The sequence below is a fragment of the Channa argus genome, chromosome 7, assembly GCF_033026475.1.
Source record: "Channa argus isolate prfri chromosome 7, Channa argus male v1.0, whole genome shotgun sequence".
Lineage (NCBI taxonomy): Eukaryota > Metazoa > Chordata > Actinopteri > Anabantiformes > Channidae > Channa > Channa argus.
The window spans coordinates 27,941,379-27,960,650 of NC_090203.1; the positions used below are offsets into that span (position 1 = coordinate 27,941,379).

Below are 19,272 nucleotides of genomic sequence, written 5' to 3' on the forward strand. Positions count from 1 at the left end.
CAGCAGAGGAGGAGGAGGAGGAGGAGGAGGAGGAGGAGGAGGAGGAGGGGGAGGGGGAGGGGGAGGAGGAGGGGACTCACTCGGTCACTTCCGCCTTCGCTGAAGTAATTTTTCTGTTCAAAAGTCACAGAAAATAAACAGAAACAAAATGACAACAAATGTGCAAGATGACAAAGACACAAACGTCTCTAAGAAACATTAAAAACAATGCGACGGTCTCATTTGTATCTTCTCCCAATCTGGGGTCTTTAATTGTTGGGGGCTGGACCTTTTATCCGTTGGTGCATCAGGTGACTCACACCTGTTAAGGGCTGCACTGGCTTTCAGCTGACAATAGAAAACTTAGTTTCAATTCCTTAAACTCGAAGGTCTTAGTTTTTAGTTCTAAGTAAATTGCAAATTTTTTTAAATTGTATTTTTGTAGGTTCAATGAATGAATTTGGAATTTGCAGCGTACTTTGTGGACTGAGCTGAAATTATATAGATATATATAAAAAAACCATTAAAACACATATACACACACATATACAATACATATATATCTCTCTATATATAGATATATATGTGTGTGTGTGTGTGTGTATATAGATCGATCTACAATACATATATATATATCTATATCTATATCTATATATAGATATAGATAGAGATATACAATACAATACCTTGACAATATCTGTATTAGTACTAAACTGGAAAAGTCCACTTGAATTATACTGTGAAATTACACTACAATTAAACATAGATAATAAGCTTCCTGTGATTGTGGTTCACTACTGGACTTTGCACAGCGTTGAAATGCAAGTTACTGTGACATTGTCCATCAATCCCACAGTTGTTGGTTTGTTCCCCGGCTCCTCCAGGCACAGGTCAAAGTGTCCTTGAACAAGACACTGAACCCCAACTTAGTTGCTCCCAGTGAGTGTTGGCCAGCTGCATAGCAGCTCCCCCATCAGTGTATGAGTGTGTGTGTGTGTGTGTGAGTGTGAGTATACTTCTGTCTTCTGCCTTTATAAACATTCACACATGAAGAAAAATGACCTTTCTGTTAGAGATAGACATGTTTTACTGAAATTAAAAATAAATACACCAAAAATAATAAAAATAGTAAAAAACACCTGCAAAAGTAAAATCCCAAGATATAAAACACAATCATCTGAATTATAAAAACCTCGACACTTTATAAAAGCCTCTAGTCATTTGTAAAAACAGCAGATAACACCTGGGGAATCTGTTCCCTGTTCTCTGCCCCTGAACTACAGATGTGACAGATCCAATACGTGAGAGCTGAAGATGTACAAGTGGCAATGACGTAATCACATCATGTGACATAATGTGACACATTCAGATAAGAGATAACACTCAAAGTAGATTTTTGACCAATCAGCCTTTTTTTTGGTGATGTCACAGTATTCCCAGATCTCACCTATTACAACAGTGACTACTATCACCTCCAAAGAGAATCAGAGAAATGATGGCAAAAATGTCATCAGTGTAATGGGTTATGTTTTCCTTCCCTCTACTACCCTAATAAAAGGGAGTAACAAAGTCCGACTTCTCAAACTCTTCATGTCTTGGCTGTATCTGCATTCATATTGCCCAGCAGCAGTATTTTGCCATCCTACTTTTATACTGCATATTATAGTGTGTTTTCTGAATTGTTCAAGGTAAATCCTGATTGTTTTGTCATTCTGCACTCTCCTGACCTGTGCAGGATCCCAGTGAGGGCTCGGGGATAAGAGCTGAGCTGTTGCCGTCTATGGGTCACTTCTTTGGGCTGCTGTAGTGTCCCAGAGGGGAGCCCTGAATGTAGGTGAGAATGGCGCTCTGCAGGTAGCTGGCTCGGTTGGCCTCATCCTCCCTCATCCTCTGGATCTCCGCCTCCTTTAGTCGCAGCTTCTCCAGCATGGAAGACATCTCACTCTCTTTGTCGAGAAGTGCCTCTCTGTGGTTATTCCCAAGTACTGCAGGACAGCACAGAGGAAGCAAATGGGAACAGGAGGATAGAACTGCAATTATTGTATTAAATTAGAAAAAACATTTGGCTGAGTTTTAAAGTCTGGTGTGGGCTGCAGCAGCTCATGCTACCGGTATCAGTGACTTACAGACAAATTAATTTGCATTGGAACAAATGACAACTAGACATTTGTAAATTTATGAACTATTTCTCTTTCAACAAACTATTTGTTTAAAGACAGAAAAAGGGAAAGAAACAATGAGGGCATACCTTTAATCTCTCTCTCCAGGGCACTGATCTTCTCTTTGAGTCCTCCCTGTGCTGTTCTCTCTGCCTGTAGATGTCCAATCTGCTCCTGTAACTCCACTCGGACCCGGCTTACCTCTGCCACTTTCTCCTGGTCTTTCCCTGCCAGCTCCTGCAGCAACACACCACCTTTTCAACATCCAACACATGCTGCTACTAAAAGACACACATCTAGTATTTCTCGGTTTTGGAGACATTGCAGATGGACAAGGCCTTGATACAGCACAGTGTAAGTTCACAGCTGTGTAAGTCCTGTGCTACAACTGGGACAATTGATAGTCTAACATAGAGTTAATTGGCTAAAGTGTCAATGGAAGGAGTTAATGTCTCAATCATCAGAACAAAAGTTGTGTTAAAAATAATCTTATTCTTTGATTTACTTTTTTTTAAATTAAAAGTATGAAAACATAAAATCTACAGGAGATAAAATCAACTCTAACTTCCAAGATGCTTTTGGGCAACAATCATCCAATCAACACATTAAAATCTATGCTGAATGAGCCGCCGAAAGAGAATAATAATACACTATTTTTAAACGAGTTAATCTTTGCATTCTGAGCTATTGTTTGCTAATTTAATTTTTTTCTTCAGCGTTTTGTTCTAAGTGGAGTTTGTGACTGCTCGGACCTTCAGATGGTCATTAGCAGGCTGTAATCAGGCTGCAAGTTTTTATTTGTCCACACAAAGAACAGAGATATGGATGCATGAGAGCGGTATGTTGCAGATTAATGCAGACAGAACCTTTATGTTTATAGGACAATGGACAAAGAGGGATAACCCTGCCTCCGTGTACAAAAAACAACTCTAAACAATACTGGGATGATGCTTCAAGATGCTCCACTTGCGAAACCATTTTAGAGTGGACATCCAACGTCCATCCACAACGTCCATAGCGCATTAATGTACAGACAGAGAATGATCATGTTTTTACTGTGTGTATTTTCTGCGACTTTGAAGAGGATATATGATGGTTTAATTGGAATAGCCTTCGATACATGACTTTTGAGATCTCAAGGGCCTTCAAACCCTTTGTCATAAGGGTGCTAATGTTAAGGTTTTGTTCTCCCTTAGCAGGATATTCATACTGCAAAACCATTCATACATTCATAATGTAGGTCTACGGTGTGAAAACTGAAGTCACATGTGAAAGCTTATGCCCTGCTCCTGACCTGCTGGAGCTCCTCTATCCTGCGCCGCAGTCCATCCATCTCAATGCTCTGATTGCTGTTCTTGGCCTGCAGCTCGGAGATGGTCTGTTTCTGCTGCGAGCTGTGGAGCTGGATCTCCTGCAGGGAGGAACGCACTGAGCGGAGCTTCTCCTCCAAGGACGACACATGCTCCTGCTGCTCAAAGCAAGCAAACAAAAGAGGAGGATGGAGAAATTCAGAAGATTAAAAAGACACTGGGCTTAATTCTAGAACACTGTTACATTCCTATATGATTACTGTTACTTTTTGATGGAGGTAGAACGTATTTGTAATTAAGAGTAAAAAAAAAATAATTGAGAATGACATGTTGCAGGTGAATTCAAAAGAGAAACCAAGACTGTGAGTGAGTACCCCCACCCTTTAAGCTTTGGTTTATAGTGGTCACAGTTAGTAAAACAGGAGAGCTGCAAAGAAAGCTTGGTATGTCCTTGTATGTTTGCTGGAGGAAATATTTAACAGAAACTGACCTTTGTTTGCTAAATGAAATGATGGCTTCATAGTGGTACATGAACCAGTAGCATTAAATATGATTACTTTGGAATATTGTGGGCATTTGTTTTATCCTGGTCTTGGCACTAATGGAAACTGTGTCATCTTAATGATGATGCAGATGCTAGAACCCACCTCTTCCAGACGCACTTGAGCTCGCACTCGTCCCAGTTCCTCCTCTGCCTGGGCCCTCTCTGTCACACATGCTGCTTTAGCTTTACTCAGCTCCTACAATAGATTAGCATAACATCATCACATAACACTCCATCACCGCAGAGGTGAACAGGGGATATCAGTGACTTAATCAATGGCAGTCACACTGTTCACATTGTGACAGCTGGGCCATGACGCCGCTCCTCATTTTACAGAAGGCTGACTGTTACACAGTCAGTCTAACATCTGTCACCTCCATTTTATCCCTTCCGAGTCTAAGACATCCAAGTTTTCCAGAACCAATTCAAATCTGATACCTCTGACTAGAGATGAATGGGGCACAGAAAATAACTACAATATTTAGTTTGACATTTTTAACTTTATTAGATAAGACTGTGAAGAGGGCTACAGCATGTAACACTGCTGGAATCACAAGTGTTTTTGTCTATTTTTACCACGGATGCTCTGAGCACTGACCTCTTCCAGCTGTATCCTTTGTCCCTCCAGTTTGAAGATGCGTTCTTGCAGAGCTCTCTCTGTCTCTTCTAGATGTCGATTCACATGCTCCACCTGTACACAAGTGTGACTTTAGTATTTTATCTAACAGAAAAGTCTAAATCGGTTTTACATGGGGTTGTGTGGTGGGAGGCACAGGCATACAAACAGTTCAGATTTCCTGTCATTCTGTAGAATGGTGTAAAATTAGAGGACGGTGTATCATGTCATGTTTAACACACTTACTCTCTCACACTCATAAAAGATTTACCATAAAACACAAACTTAGTGAGGTTAATATTACAAATGGGAGGTAAATGATGGATAAATCTGCTAAACTGGGACCAAAGTTAAAAACAACTGGACTGGATAGTGCACCTCTTTCTGTCGCAGACTATCCATGTCCTCCAGGGCTTGCTTAGACCTTCGCTTCTCTGATTCCAGGCGGTCTGTTAAAGGATGACACAGGAAATGTCTTCTAGGTTTCGCGTGTGTGTGTATGTGTGTGTGAGTGTTTGTGTATGTATGTGTGTGTGTGTCACCTTCTGCCTGTGCTAGTCGTAGCTTGAGCTCTGCTGTGCTGTTGGTCAGTTCCTGCTTCAGTTCGAAGATCTGCTGCTGCTGAGACTTACACCTGCGCTCAATCTCCTCAACCTAACACACACCCACACACACACAATCCAATTCTGGTGTGTGTCACACAGCATCACCATTTTAGAGCAAATACACTGACCACAGACATAAATTCATTGTTCTAAATGAGCATTGACATTTCGTCTTTTGGCAGACACTTTTATCCAGAATATATTCAATTTAACTTTATTTATATAGCACCAATTCACAACAAAGTAATTTCAAGGCACTTTGCAGAATAAAGTCAGGACTATAAAGATGTATAGAGAGGACCCAACAATCCCCCCCCTACAGCAAGTGCTAGGGAACAGTGGAGAGGAAAAACTCCCTTTAACGAGAGAAACCTCCAGCAGAACCGAGCCCAGGGTGGGCAGCCATCTGCCTAAGTGACTTACAAGCAAGGTACAAAGCACCAAAAAAATCCAGGTCAAGGAGAAAACGCCTGCCTACATGAAGAGGTGGTTTGCATATTCAGAGAAATAGGGTCTTGTTATGGATGCCAAATCTGCATGTCTGAGAAAATGTGGTGAGTAAAACTCAGTCGGTCCTCAACCCCCAGAAATATGGTAGATTCTGTAGGGACAGCCATTGAAGAACCTACAGTAAGTTGATGCTGATGCTGTGTTTTATGGAAGGTGTGGCTGGGAAGACTGTCTTGGAGAGGTTGAATTGAAAATATAATATCTTTGACAGAGAGACAGGCAGAAATGCATGATGAGACAGTGGAGTCATCCAGTGGATAGGACTGGAAGAGGTGTGTGTCATCTGCATAGCAATGATATGAGAAACTATGTGTTTGGATTCTAGAACCCAGGGATGTGGTGATAGAGGGAAAAAAGAAGAGGACCAAGAACTAAGTCCTGCAGCGGTGTTGAAGCAGTGGGAGTTGCAACATACCTTGAAAGTCCTTCCAGATAAGATGTGAGTCAGGACAGAGCTGTACCACAGATGCTTAAGTCAGAGACTGGTTTTACAGTGTCAAAGGCTGCAGATAGAATGAGCAGGAATAAGACAGCAGACTGAACTGCAGCTTTTTCAGGCCGTAGGGTTTCCACAATGGTCAGGAGTGCAGTTTCTGTAGAATGACCACTCCTGAAACTGGACTGTTTGACATCCAGTACGTTGTCCAGAGAAAAGAAATCTGAGATTTGATTGAAGACTGCTAAGAAGTCTTGGCCAGAAAGAGAGACAAGTTTTTAATTTTGCACATGGAAGGGGACAAAAGTAGGCTTCTTAAGCAGCAGGTTGAGCCAAACCTGTTTAAATGTTGTACTATGGAAGAAACTATGGAAGAAAACTGCTCAGGTTTGAGAGTCCTCAGGTTGTGGCAGAAAGAAATAAGTGGGGTGGGAGGGTGGTGTGCTCTAATGAAGAGTAATTGAGATGTGGAGAATAAGATCTAGGTGGTTGTGGGACTGACCAGTTTTAGATAAAACATGGTCAGAACTGCAAATACATCAGCAGCCTGAGGCTTGTCCAGGTGGATGTTCATGTCCCCCAGGATGATGTGAGAAGTGCCATCTTTAGGGAAGTGGGACAGAAGCATGTCAAGCTCAGTACAGAAACTACCCAGCTTGCCCAGTGGCAGGTAGATCACAATCATGTGGACGTAATTGGTGCAGTAACCTTGACCACATTCAATTAATGTGCGAGTGAGGGTGTTGTAGGGGAAGAAAACACAGGGAGATCTGCGTGAGGGTGAACAGTAACTATGTTATTAATTGGCTGAAACTGAAACCTGAAACAGTAAAAGAGACTAAATCATTCGACTCGTTAAGGAAAAGCAGCTAATTTTAAACAGAACTCACTTGCTCAGTGCATCTCCAGTGTATCTCTATATAATACACTTACTTTATTCTTGAGTTGGACGTTAGTTTCTGTCAGGGTTTGGATCTCTCTGTGAAGTTTGCCCTCTCTGAGCATGCCATCCTTCAGAATAGAAAAAAAGGTGATGCTTAGCACACACTGATATGCATATGCACACATTACCTTCATGTGGGGCTTGACATGTATAATATAATGTGCTTTGCTGCATTTCATTCTGCAGGTGACTGACCAAGCAGATTTTTAATGAAAACAGCAGTTTAAGTTAATGCTGTATACTGTTACCAAATTGATTTTCTTATTGTTATTACTGAAATCTACTCCAGCAAGGGGCCAATTTCTCAACCTAATCGGACTCTCACTGAGGTATGTGGCTTCTCTAAACACTGGATCACTCTAAAGTTAACAATTCAACTATGAGCTCATGCAAGTGAAAAGGGCTGATCTGAGCATAAAGTTCCCTCCAAAAGCTAATTCATTTGTTTCACTGTAGACTGAAGATGTTTGAGTTTAAGATGGATCAGAATTTCAGCTTATATTTGATGACATTTAGTATTTTATACCTTAAATAACATAGCAGGATGGAACCTTCTGTAGCTGATCATGCAAATTTGATGTGATCAGAAATATTGGAACAAAACAAAGCCATGTGTTTCTTAGATGTGTCCTGTGACATTGATGGGTAAATCACTGTGGGTTTTAGTATCAAATGTTACCTGTGAAAAGTGTATTTGTTGCCTGTGAGCAGCCTGTAGAAGAAATGTAAACCAATTTGAATTTGAGAAAAGATTCTCTCTGGAGTCCACACATTGACAATGTCAATGATTCACAAAAGCTACAATTCTCAACTTTCGTCTCATATTCATCTTTTTTTTTAAATTTATTTCAAACCATATTGTTTCAGAGAACAACAAACATAAATGAATTTGTCTAACATCAAAAGATCCACTGGAGCTAAGTGACTGTAACTGCAGCAGCAGATAGAAGCTTGTTAAGGCCTAAGCACAACAAAAAAAATAAAAATAATAGCAGAAAAGAATAAACTGATTAGCCAAAAAATGCATAATACATGTTCACAATATATGCCATGATAGTAACCAGTTGTCAAGTCTTGCTTCCTGTGCATATCACACTGAGTTTCAAATGTTTATTTTTAAATTTGAAACAGTTTTCACGTTTTCTCCGCTGCCATCTATCCATACCTCTTGCTCTTTCTTCCTCTCTCTGCTCTGTCGCTCCCTCTGTTCTTCTTTCTCAGCCTTCACACGAGTCAGAAGTTCTCCCAGGTTGTGATTTTTCTGCTCAGAGAGAGCGAGGGCAGCCTCTGTCATCTGCAGTCTGAAAGGAGAAAAAGGATAACTGATCAGTAAAAGGCAACTGAAAAGCTGCTTCTCTGCAGCTGGTCCTGGAAGCAAGTTTTCTATTTCAGACCGATATTTTAATTTACCATGACCAATAAACACCTGGAAAATGAACTCATCAAAAAGAATGAACTTTTCTTGGGATTCTTCACCCTTGCCACTGCCCAGGCAAAACATATCTCAGCTCGAAATACCTCCAGCTACTTGGATCAAACAGTGACGTTCCAACCAGCTGTTTCTTCAGTGACCCAGGACCTCGATGTTATGCTGTAATGGTCTATTTCTGTAACCTCTAGATGAAACACAGTACCCCTGCCACTGACAAGGGAGGCCAAAACCTTTTGCTTTCCTGGAACCACTGTCAGTAACAAAGCAAAGAAAATTCCCAACCTCGTCGATTAAAGGAAAACCCAACAGAAAATAAAAAGCTTGTATTACACATTGGCACAAATGACACTGACTCTAAATGATCCTGAAGGTCCAAAAGGTATTTCATCTCCAGCCCAAATCTCCCACTGGGTCGTGGCATTGGTTGGTTCTCCACACTCCTTAGCCTGCACACATGACTCCAGCCACAATCCTCCACACACTCTTTTACATAGACAATCTAAAAATTTATTGGGAACATTCTCTAGATCTTACATTTTACATTGCTTCAACCCTCAATAAGCTGTACAGTTTTAAACAGACTGAGATATTTACAGAAGCAGATGTTGCCAAAGAACAAAATGTTGCTGTTATAATTTTTTATATTCCACCCAGGGATTTTGATCCTTTTAATGAGGGTGGCTGTAGCTCAGCTGGCTGGATGTTTTCCCCAACAGCACCCCTCAACAATCTCCATATGTCACAGCCACGTCCCTGAAGATGAGACTCCTCATAGCATCATGGGAGACCTGGACATCCACCTGGACAAACCTCAGGCTGCTGACGTGTTTGTCCTTCTAAACACATTTGACCTGAGTCTGGTCTCTACTCCCCTGACCCACAAAGCTGGCAACAACTTCGACCTCATCCTAACCCGGAACTGCACCACAGACAAGGTCTTGCTCACTCCTCTACATTTATCAGATCATTCCTTCATTCAACTCACAGTCTTTATCCCTAGGCCTTCGTATTCTCCCACAACATTTCGCCGTAACGTCAGGTCTCTCAACCCGGACTAATTCTCTTCACTGCTGTCTGCAACTCTTGTTTGCTTTGAGGATGCTGATGGAGAAGTACAGAGAAGGTCAGAGGGAGTTGCATTGTGTCTTCGTAGATTTAGAGAAAGCGTATGACAGGGTGCAGAGAGAGGAGCTGTGGTATTGTATGAGGACGTCTGGAGCGGCAGAGAAGTATGTTAGAGTGGTGCAGGACATGTATGAGAGCTGTAAGACCGTGGTGAGGTGCTGTAGGTGTGACAGAGGAGTTCAAGGTGGAGGTGGGTCTGCATCAAGGATCAGCTCTGAGACCCTTCTTGTTGGATCTGATGATGAACAGGCTGACAGATGAGGTTAGACAGGAATCTCCATGGACTATGATGTTTGCAGATGACATTATAATTTGTAGTGAGAGCAGGGAGCAGGTGGAGGAAAATCTAGAGAGGTGGAGGTTTGCTCTGGAAAACAGAGGAATGAAGCTTAGCCGCAGCAAGACAGAATACATGTGTGTCAATGAGAGGGACCCAGGTGGAATGGTGAGGTTACAGGGAGCAGAGGTGAAGAAGGTGCAGGACTTTAAGTACTTAGGGTCAACGGTTAAGAGCAACGGAGAGTGTGGAAACGAGGTGAAGAGGCGAGTGCAGGCAGGTTGGAACGGGTGGAGAAAAGTGTCAGGTGTGTTGTGTGATAAAAGAGTATCAGCGAGAATGAAAGGAAAGATGTTCAAGATGGTGGTGAGACCAGAGATGTTGTTCGGCTTAGAGACAGTGGCACTGAAGAAAAGACAGGAGGCAGAGCTGGAGGTAGCAGAGCTTAAGATGTTGAGGTTCTCTTTGGGAGGGACGAGGATGGACAGGATCAGGAATGAGGACATCAGAGAGACAGCACATGTTAGAAGTGTTGGAGATAAAGTCAGAGAGACCAGATTGAGGTAAGACTAAGACTAAGACTAACGCTAAGACTCCATCTGCTCTTGCCAAGTTTCAGGGCCTGCTTGTATCTTTTTCTCAAAGTGTCACCAGGGCAAAGACTGAATAATAATAGGAGAATCTCAGAAACACTTCGGACACTAGAAAGCTGTTCTCCACTTTCAAATCACTCATCTACCCACCTCCACATCCGCCATCTACCTCTCTCCCTGCTGACGACTTTGCCGGCTTCTTTACTAATAAGGTGGCAGCCATCAGCTCACAGTTCTCTCCTCCAGATGATGACATCCTGCTAACTTCATCCAACACTGCATCACTCTCAACATTTTCAACTCTGACTGAGAATGAGTGCTGCAAAAGCTGCAGGTCAGTCTTCTTTCTTAATCCTACTTGATCTATCTGCAGCCTTTTACACTGTGAAGCATCAGATTCATCTTTTTCCCTCTCCAAAGTGGAGATTGGATATCGCTCTGTAATTAGCTAAAACACCTGGGTCAAGACAGGGTTTTTTAAGTAATGGTTTAATTACAGCTACCTTATAGGCCTGTGGTACATAGCCAGCTTCTAAAGATAGATTGATGATATCTAATATGAACGTATCTATTAAGGATAAAGCTTCCTTGAGCAGCTTAGTTGGAATAGGGTCTAGCAGACAGGTTGTTGGTTTAGATGAGGTAATAATTGAAGTTAGCTCAGAGAGATCTATGGGTAAAAAGCAGTCTAACAGGGATTTGGGGCCTTATTGATGATTCTAGCACTGCTGTACATGAAGATCTATCTGTAATATTTGGGGGGAGGATCTGGTGAATTCTTTCTCTAATAGCTACAATTTTATTCATAAAGAAAGACATGAAGTCATTGCTGCTTAGAGACCCCTCTGGCTTCAAGAGGGGTCAGTCTACAGAAATGGCACTCCTGACAGTCGTGGAATCTCTTCGAGCTGCAAAAACCCCAGGCCAGTCTTCTGTCTTAATCCTACTTGATCTATCTGTAGCATTTGACACTGCGAACCATCAGATCTCTGACTTGGGCATCCCTGGATCAGCTCTAGCCTGGCTCCAGTCTTACCTATCGGGACGAACCTTTAATGTACCCTGGCAGGGGCATGTTTCTTACTCTCATAGCCTCATGAGAGGCTGGTGTACTACAGGGTTCACTTCTTGGTCTATACTACATCACTGGGTTCTATCATCCTCTCACATGGCCTTTCCTATCACTGCTATGCTGATGACACACAGCTCTTCCTGTCATTTCCACCAGACAACTCCACTGTCTCACCACACATCTCTGCCTGTCCCCCAGACATCTCTGCCTGGATGAGAGGGAGACATCTTCAGCCCAAACTTTCCAAGGACTAAGGCCTTGTCTTCCCAACCAGACCTTCAACACAACACAACATCAGCATCAACATTGGATCTACACAGATTGTCCGCACTAAGTCTGCCAGAAATCTGGGGTTCATCATCAACGACCAACTGAGCTTTAAGGACCACATCTCCTCAGTCTCTAGGACATGCAGATGTGCCCTCTACAACATTAGAAAGGTCAGACACTCCCTCGCGGAATATACAACCCAACTCATTGTACCCGCGCTAGTCATATGTCGTCTTGATTACTGCAACGCTTTGTTAACGGGGTTACTGGTATCCACAATCAAACCTTTGCAGATGATCCAAAATGCAGCAGCACACCTCATTTTTTATCAGCCAAAAAGGACTCATTTCCCACCACTCTTCAGATCTCTACACAGGCTTTCTTTAGCTGCTCGCATCAGGTTCAAAGCTGTGTCTCTCGCCCACAGGGTGATCACCTTAACAGCTCTTGGTTACCTTAACCCTCTCATTCAGGTCTACAATCCTTCCTGTCCACTGCAGTCTGATAATGAATGACGTCTGGTGGTCCCGGCACCACACAGAAGACACCAAGCAAAACTCTTCAATGCAATGATCCCATGATGGTGGAACGAGCTACCAAACTCTCCACACTCAGCAAACTCACTCCCAATGTTCAAAAAACTTTTAGAGCACTTAAATCTATTTAAAAAATAAAGTAAAACATAAATTCTCATGAAATGTAAACATTTTTCTGATAGGACTTTGCTTTGATATTTTCTCCTTGACTTGTGAGCTTTTACAATGATCCTAAGCCAAATCTCGCCACGGACCTCGACTAAGTCATGCTGTTAGTAAAAATCTTATTTACAATAACAGCCAATCTCCACACATTTCAGATAATATGATCCATACACTAGGAACCCTCAGTGTCTTGCCCAGGGACATTTTGACATGTAGTTTGTCTTTGTTGTCAATGCCTCTGCTGATGCCTCAGCATCCTGCTGCTGCCAGTTTGCTTTTTCACAGTAAAACCATGAAAGTCTTATACATGCTGCGTTAGTAAGTGTGTCACGAGGGACTGTGCTGGTCATAATGTTGCGGACATTTACTGCACTTGTCTTCTTGAAAAAACATGACTGTAAAAAGACAAAAGCAAGGCTGTAAAAAAAAAAACAAGGCTGTACTTTCTTTATTATTTTAATGAAGATAAAATGCTTACTTGGCAGTAAGAGAGTTGACAGCTGACTTCCTCTCATTCAGAGCTTCCTGGAGTTGGCCTATATGAATAGAAGTAGACCTAATGAAACAGAACAGAGGTAATGAGCTCATTATCATGAGGTCATGGATACAAAATGTGATTCTTACTCTCAATATTGTTTTTTGGGAACATGGGATTAATAAGTATGGGTACAGTAGAGAGGTTGTGTCTCTGAGAACTACGGTTGTGATGAATGCCAATGCACCTGTTGGAGCGTCCCATCTCCTCCCTCTGCCTGTCTATGGTTTCCATCAGGCTGAGGAACTGAAAGACAGGAGGGAAGTAAGTACATCTGTCTACTCAAGTTAGTTCTGTGAACATGGAACCGTGTGAAAACACAAATTAGATTTTTGTTTCATGTGGGTTACCTGGCGACCCTTCTCCTCCTTTAGTGACTGAATCTCCTTGCTAAGGACCTGGGTCCTGCTGTGGCCTTCTCTTAGGGTGGACTGCCTGTCTGAATTGTGCCCTATGGTCTGCTCTAAAAGGGTTAAACAACAACAGGAAACGCATGCACTGTTAACAGTGAACCTATTACAATGGCCCTTTTACTTAGAAACACAAGCCTAAAATCTTAGTTTATAGAATTAAAAACAGCCAAAATGAATGGGTGCTGGCTTCAGTGTCTCTGGCCTAGGACAACTCGCTATCATTGATGGAGATATAAATTCTAAGTTCTGACAGGAAATTGTAAAAGTATCAGTTAATCAAAGTTAGAAAGTGGATATTGCAAGGCAACAGGCCTAAACACGCAAGTGGTTTGACCTAAGAATAGTCAAACAAAAGACATATAATGTTTTGGAACAGCTGAGTCAAAGTCCTGACGTTCATCTGATAGAAATACTACGACCTGAAGCAGGCAGACATCACTGAGTTGAAGCACTTCTGCAGGGAGGAATAGGCTAAAATCCTTCCAAGCCGATGTGCATAACTGATAAACATTTAATAAAAACACTGATGTTGGTGGGTGTATGGACTGAGTGTATTAATCCCTCTGAGTAAAAAACTTACCAAGTGCTTTGAGTGTATCACTGGGTATGTTGTTTCCTGCCATCTCCAGCTTTACTATGCTCTTGTTTTTCTGCAAAGCTTCCAGCAGGGACCTTCCGCCCAGCAGCCCAATATTGTTCCACCGTAGATCTGTGAACACAGGCAGCATGGGAAGCATAAACAAAGATGAATGGCTCTTGGCTTGTCCCTTCAGGGTCCCTTCAGCAGAACACGTTCCACACATTGATTTGGCATGAGTTTTTATGCCGGACGCTCTTCCTGCCACAACACTCTCATTTTTTTTATAATGGCCTGGGACACACACCTTGACCTGCGGCCTTCTGCATCCCAATCCAAGGCTCTACCACATTTGTATTATTATACAAATCATGCTCTGCACAGCCTTCAGGTAGTCGTTGTGAAATTACAATAGGAAGGTACGTAATTTGCTAATCCGCCAGAAATCAATGGAATTCTTTGATCGGTCAGAAGGGCAATCAGAGAAGGCCCCTTTCAAAATCTTTTAAAAGTGAAAATCTCCGCACTGCTGCCAGTGCTGTTCAATGAGTCTGTATCACAGGAGGCTCTGACTGACCCTAATCACAATAATATAAGTGTTGGAGCATATTTCTATTAAAAAAGAAATGAAGAAAAAGTTTACATACTGTAGCTTTAACTATGAAATTAGTCACGCTCAGTGCATGGCTGCATACCCTTTGTTTGTCTTACACTTGATTAAATTATTCACGTTTGATCAAGATAAGACAAAACTAACTTACCAACAGAAAGACAGGTAAATCAAGCTGGTTCATGAAAACAGCCATACATTACATCAACTTCACATTCTCTTTACACCTATATACAAAGTGAATGGATTAGATTGGTTTTTCACCTAACACTTCCAGGGTGGTGTTACGTTTGAGTGCCAGAGCAAGCTCAGATGCTCCGTGATGGTTGATCTGATTGTTGCGCAGGTCCAGCTGTGTCAGCACACTGTTGGAGGCCAAACCATCACAAAAGAGTGAAAAGGCTTCCTCCCACATCCCCAGAGCATTCCACTCCAACACCAATCTGCAAACACCAGAGTTTAAGTTTGCTTCAATCAAACCATTATTTCAGTCAAAGTGATACTTAAGTATAATAAATATTTGGCTATGGAACAGTAGAACTGTTTATCCTTTTGGAAAGCTAATGGAGGGATCATAGAACTTTGCCCAGCCAGTGTACATTAGTGGATTTGAAGAAGGTACATGAATGCGTTCCTCGTGAGTTGTTGTGGAGTGCACTGCAGGAGTATAGGTATGGCGGCCATATTAATTAGCCATTCTGCAAAATATATAGTTTCCAAATAAGTGGTTAAAATGAGTTTCCTCAGGCTAAGTCTTGAAGATGGGATAAGGAGTTCAGACCACAGAGATGTCAGAGTAGCACCACAGGTCCTGTCTGTTAACAGGGGCATTTGATTAGGATAAGTCTTGGGGGCCTCCTGAGACCCTGGGGTAGACCCGAATTAGCATACTAGTGGGATTATACAGTCTCTTGTAAAAAGTATTATAATAGAAAGGATAATTCATTTGGTTTCCCTATAAACTGAAAACATTGAGGTTTAAGATGGAAAAAACGAATATAGGAGAGAAATTCAGAAACTTAATTTTCATATCATGCAATTTAAACCTTAAGTGTTACACAGCATACATTTTGTTTCAGATCACACAAACTGTATCTCTTCCCAAAGTATTAGAACAGTTTATTATGAAGTAAATAAATAAAGAATTATATTTGGTTGCAAAACTCTTGTTTCGAATAACAGCATCATGCTGGTGACTCATTGAAATTGTTTTTTTTTGTTTCTTTTAATGCTTTTCCAGTTTTTTACTGCAGCCTCCCTCAGGGATTGTTTTTGGGGGACTTCCCCTATTTAGTCTCCGCTTGAACAGGTGAAATACATGTTCTTTGAGTCTTTGATTGAGTTGACAGTGTGATATGGAATATTGTCTTGCTTTATGATTAACTCCTCCCATCTAATTTTGAGGTACTTTACAGCAAATGTGCAGACAATTGTTTCTGTTAAACTATGATTTCATTCTGTTGCTATCATCATGCGTTATATCATCAATAAAGGTTAATAAACCTGTTCCAGAAGCAGCCATGCAGCCCAAGACATGACACTACCTCCACTGTGGTTCACAGATAAGCCTGTTAGATCGTAAGTAGACCCTTTCATACTCCACACTTTGGTCGTCTCATCAGCCCATAAAACTTTGGGCTCATCTCTGTGCTTTTTTACAAATTCCAACCAGGTTCTAATTCTTACTGCTGACAAGTTGTTTGCATCTATTGACCAAATCTGCATTTCTGCTCATGAAGTCATGTTCACTATTAGTTTAGTGTGATAACGTTCTAATGTTGGCTAAGTTCCACATTATACATGAGGTAGATGGAACTATGTATAATTTTGGAGGTTTTCGTCCTGAACCAAAATACTGGACAAACTGAACAATTCACTAAATGATGGTGCCAGGTCATCTGCATCAGGTGCAATCCTATAGCTCCACCATAAAGTCTGCAGCTTTAAGATTTTAATGTTAGTTTTTTGACAGTGTCAGATAGAGATCAGAGAATACTGCATGTTTGTTGATGTTTTGTTGTTGCTCTTTTTCTTTTCTCTCTCCCCTTTCCACTCACCCCAACCGGTCGAGGCAGATGGCCGTCCACCCTGAGCCTGGTTCTGCTGGAGGTTTCTTCCGTTAAAGGGAGTTTTTCCTCTCCACTGTTGCCTATGGTTTGCTCCAGGGGGAATTGTTGGGTTCTCTCTATACATCTTTATAATATTGACTTTATTCTGTAAAGTGCCCTGAGATGACTTTGTTGTGAATTGGCGCTATATAAATAAAGTTGAATTGAAATTGAATTGAATTGTGTGGTAATATTCTATATCCAATGCAGACGTTCGTCCGTTCATCTGTTCGTCTCTGCCTAGAGTTTTATTATATGAAATCTCTTAAAAGTAACAAATCACGGAAGGTATTTGCACATGAAGACTGTGATTTTTACCTATGCAGAGTCTTGTTGCGTGCCAACAACTTTCCCAAGACCTCAGCTCCTGTTGATCTCAGGTTATTACCCTGTAAAGGATAATTAGCATCAACTGAGTTTTGCTAAGTCTCCACTGGTATATGTGGTTCATTAGTGTCTAACAATGTCAACAGAGTAATGTGGCTAGTCTTACCTTCAGATCCAGGACCTTTACAGTTGTGTTGCCCAACAGTCCAGTCAAGAGTATTTTGGCACCTAAGTGTCGCAAACCAGAACAAAAATAGACACCGTTAAATATGAGGTCACACTTATCAAGCACCAAGTGCATTGTATGTATTCTAATGAACATCTATTTCTATACTGAGGGACTGTGTAATATATCTGATCTTATAAACTCACCCACCTTCCTCACTGAGCATGCAGTCACTGAGCGACAGTTCTGTGAAGAACAGATCTTTCTGGAAGGCCAGAGACAGTACAGAGCAAGTGTCCGAAGACAGGCTCTGTCCACTCAGGTCCAGCTTGGAGCCCTGAGTAGCCCTGTGCTCCTGGAGCCGTGCCACAATACTCTCCTGGGGGTCCACACCTCCTTCTTTACATAGACGCAGGTACGTCTGCCTGAAATCCTCCATGGTGGGTCACCAGTCTCTGCTTTTTATCTGAGATGAACAATGCCGTCTTCAGTTCTTGGTTTGCAGACTTGACCTTCCAACAAGGCCGAAGTGATTATTTCTTTAATCAATTAACAGAAACTTAAATGGTAACTATTGTAAAAGATAATTATTCCTTTAAGTGATTTTTTAAGCACAGAAGAAAAATGTGTGAGGTACTTTACTATATGTCATGTGACTGTAAACTGAATATGTATAGTATTACACTTAGTTTGGTCATCTTCATCAGTACTATTTCCTGTGATAACATTCTTTTTTTGGATAAATCAAGAAAATAGTAAACAGGTGTTGTAACAGTGACAAAAATCATTGAAGAAGCTCTAATATAAGTGCTAAGTAAAATCAGGTCGTGCAGAACACAGATTCTAATATTCTAGTTGTTTCCACTGAAATAAATCAAATGTACTCAAGCTGCTTCTCAGAGTGGATCATCAGTGCTAGACAAGTGGCTAATCATGTTTATCATGTACAGAGATCCACTACCAGGTCCTCATCTTCAGTAAGCATGGAGGTGGAAGTGGAGGACTGCAGTAGGACCAGAGTGAACTAACAGTAATCAGCTGCCTTTGTGGGACTGACCCTAAATCTTGGATGTATTTGCTAATAGACAGACAGTGCTAGATTAATAACAATGTTCACAAACACAATAGTTTCTGTTTAAGAATAAAAGTGATTGTTGTGGAGATCACACTGCTCCAACCTTAAACATATAATGGCTTCAAGACCCACTTACAGTTACTTGGCTATCAGTTTAACCCACATTCAAAATGTAATAAAAAAAAAATCTAAATCAAATATAACAAGCGTTAGAGGACTGACCACGCAAGCACCCGACTAACATCAAACACTATAAAAATATAATCAAAAACACACTTCCGCATTTGCTTCCCTCCAACTTTATTTGAATCACTATAGTGTTCTTATCTATTTAACCGCAATCAGTCGTCATCTAAACTGCTTAGCGTGACCATAATCTCACTCAACCCCAAATCTCTCAAAACAGAGGATCACAACGGGAAACAATATTCTTATCGAAGGGAAGCGCGACCCACTAATTTACTATCAAGCTGCACTTAAACCAATCTGAGAAGCAGAGTGCAAAGAAGAAATCATAAAATCAATCAAATGCTGCTTGAGGGATAATGCATTTGCCGAAAAAGAATAGTGATGATACTTTACAAGATATTTAGCTTGGTGATAGAAAGGTCAAAATATTATTGTCATATTTTAAATGGGAGTTCCGCAATACATTATCATTACACTAAAAGGCTCGTGCAATGCGGTTTACCGAAATGCAGGTTAAGTACGTGTAGCAAGAAGTTCTCTACGTAATAACAAAATCACCTCCAGACATTGAAAAATACCAACCTCAGCGGCAGTTACACAAATATAATGCTGGCAGTTTATTGTTTTGCACAGTTCAGCTGATGGGCAAAGGAAGCCAAGCGACAACGTAACTAGGAAGTAAAATTCAGCGCAAAGCATC

General features: G+C 41.3%; 1 protein-coding gene across 4 annotated transcripts; it reads right to left on the reverse strand.

The window, feature by feature from the left end:
- Window positions 1-735: 735 nt before the first annotated feature.
- On the reverse strand, window positions 736-19,257 carry lrrc45 (leucine rich repeat containing 45). Of its 4 annotated transcripts, none has more exons than XM_067509216.1 (18): window positions 19,155-19,257; window positions 17,519-17,820; window positions 17,309-17,370; window positions 17,134-17,204; window positions 14,972-15,150; window positions 14,101-14,229; window positions 13,458-13,570; window positions 13,197-13,353; window positions 13,051-13,108; window positions 8,268-8,403; window positions 7,093-7,170; window positions 5,151-5,262; window positions 4,987-5,057; window positions 4,591-4,683; window positions 4,096-4,188; window positions 3,433-3,606; window positions 2,228-2,375; window positions 736-1,964 (listed from the first exon to the last, which is right to left on the reverse strand). In XM_067509216.1, exons 2-18 carry the CDS (start codon window positions 17,745-17,747, stop codon window positions 1,765-1,767), a joined length of 2,103 nt encoding a protein of 700 aa, XP_067365317.1. In that variant the 5' UTR covers window positions 17,748-17,820; window positions 19,155-19,257; the 3' UTR covers window positions 736-1,764. The 4 variants fall into 4 exon arrangements, with proteins under 4 accessions (XP_067365317.1, XP_067365318.1, XP_067365319.1 ...); XM_067509217.1 differs by having other exon boundaries at window positions 17,519-17,774; window positions 19,155-19,255; XM_067509218.1 differs by having other exon boundaries at window positions 17,519-17,847; window positions 19,155-19,217.
- Window positions 19,258-19,272: the final 15 nt, after the last annotated feature.

Coding starts and splice junctions, on each gene's coding strand:
- lrrc45 (XM_067509216.1), bottom strand. CDS start 17,747: ATGGAGGATTTCAGGCAGACGTACCTGCGTCTATGTAAAGAAGGAGGT. Junction 4,189..4,590: donor AAAGGATACAGCTGGAAGAG/GTCAGTGCTCAG, acceptor AATCTATTGTAG/GAGCTGAGTAAAGCTAAAGC. Junction 1,965..2,227: donor CCTGGAGAGAGAGATTAAAG/GTATGCCCTCAT, acceptor GCTGTCCTGCAG/TACTTGGGAATAACCACAGA.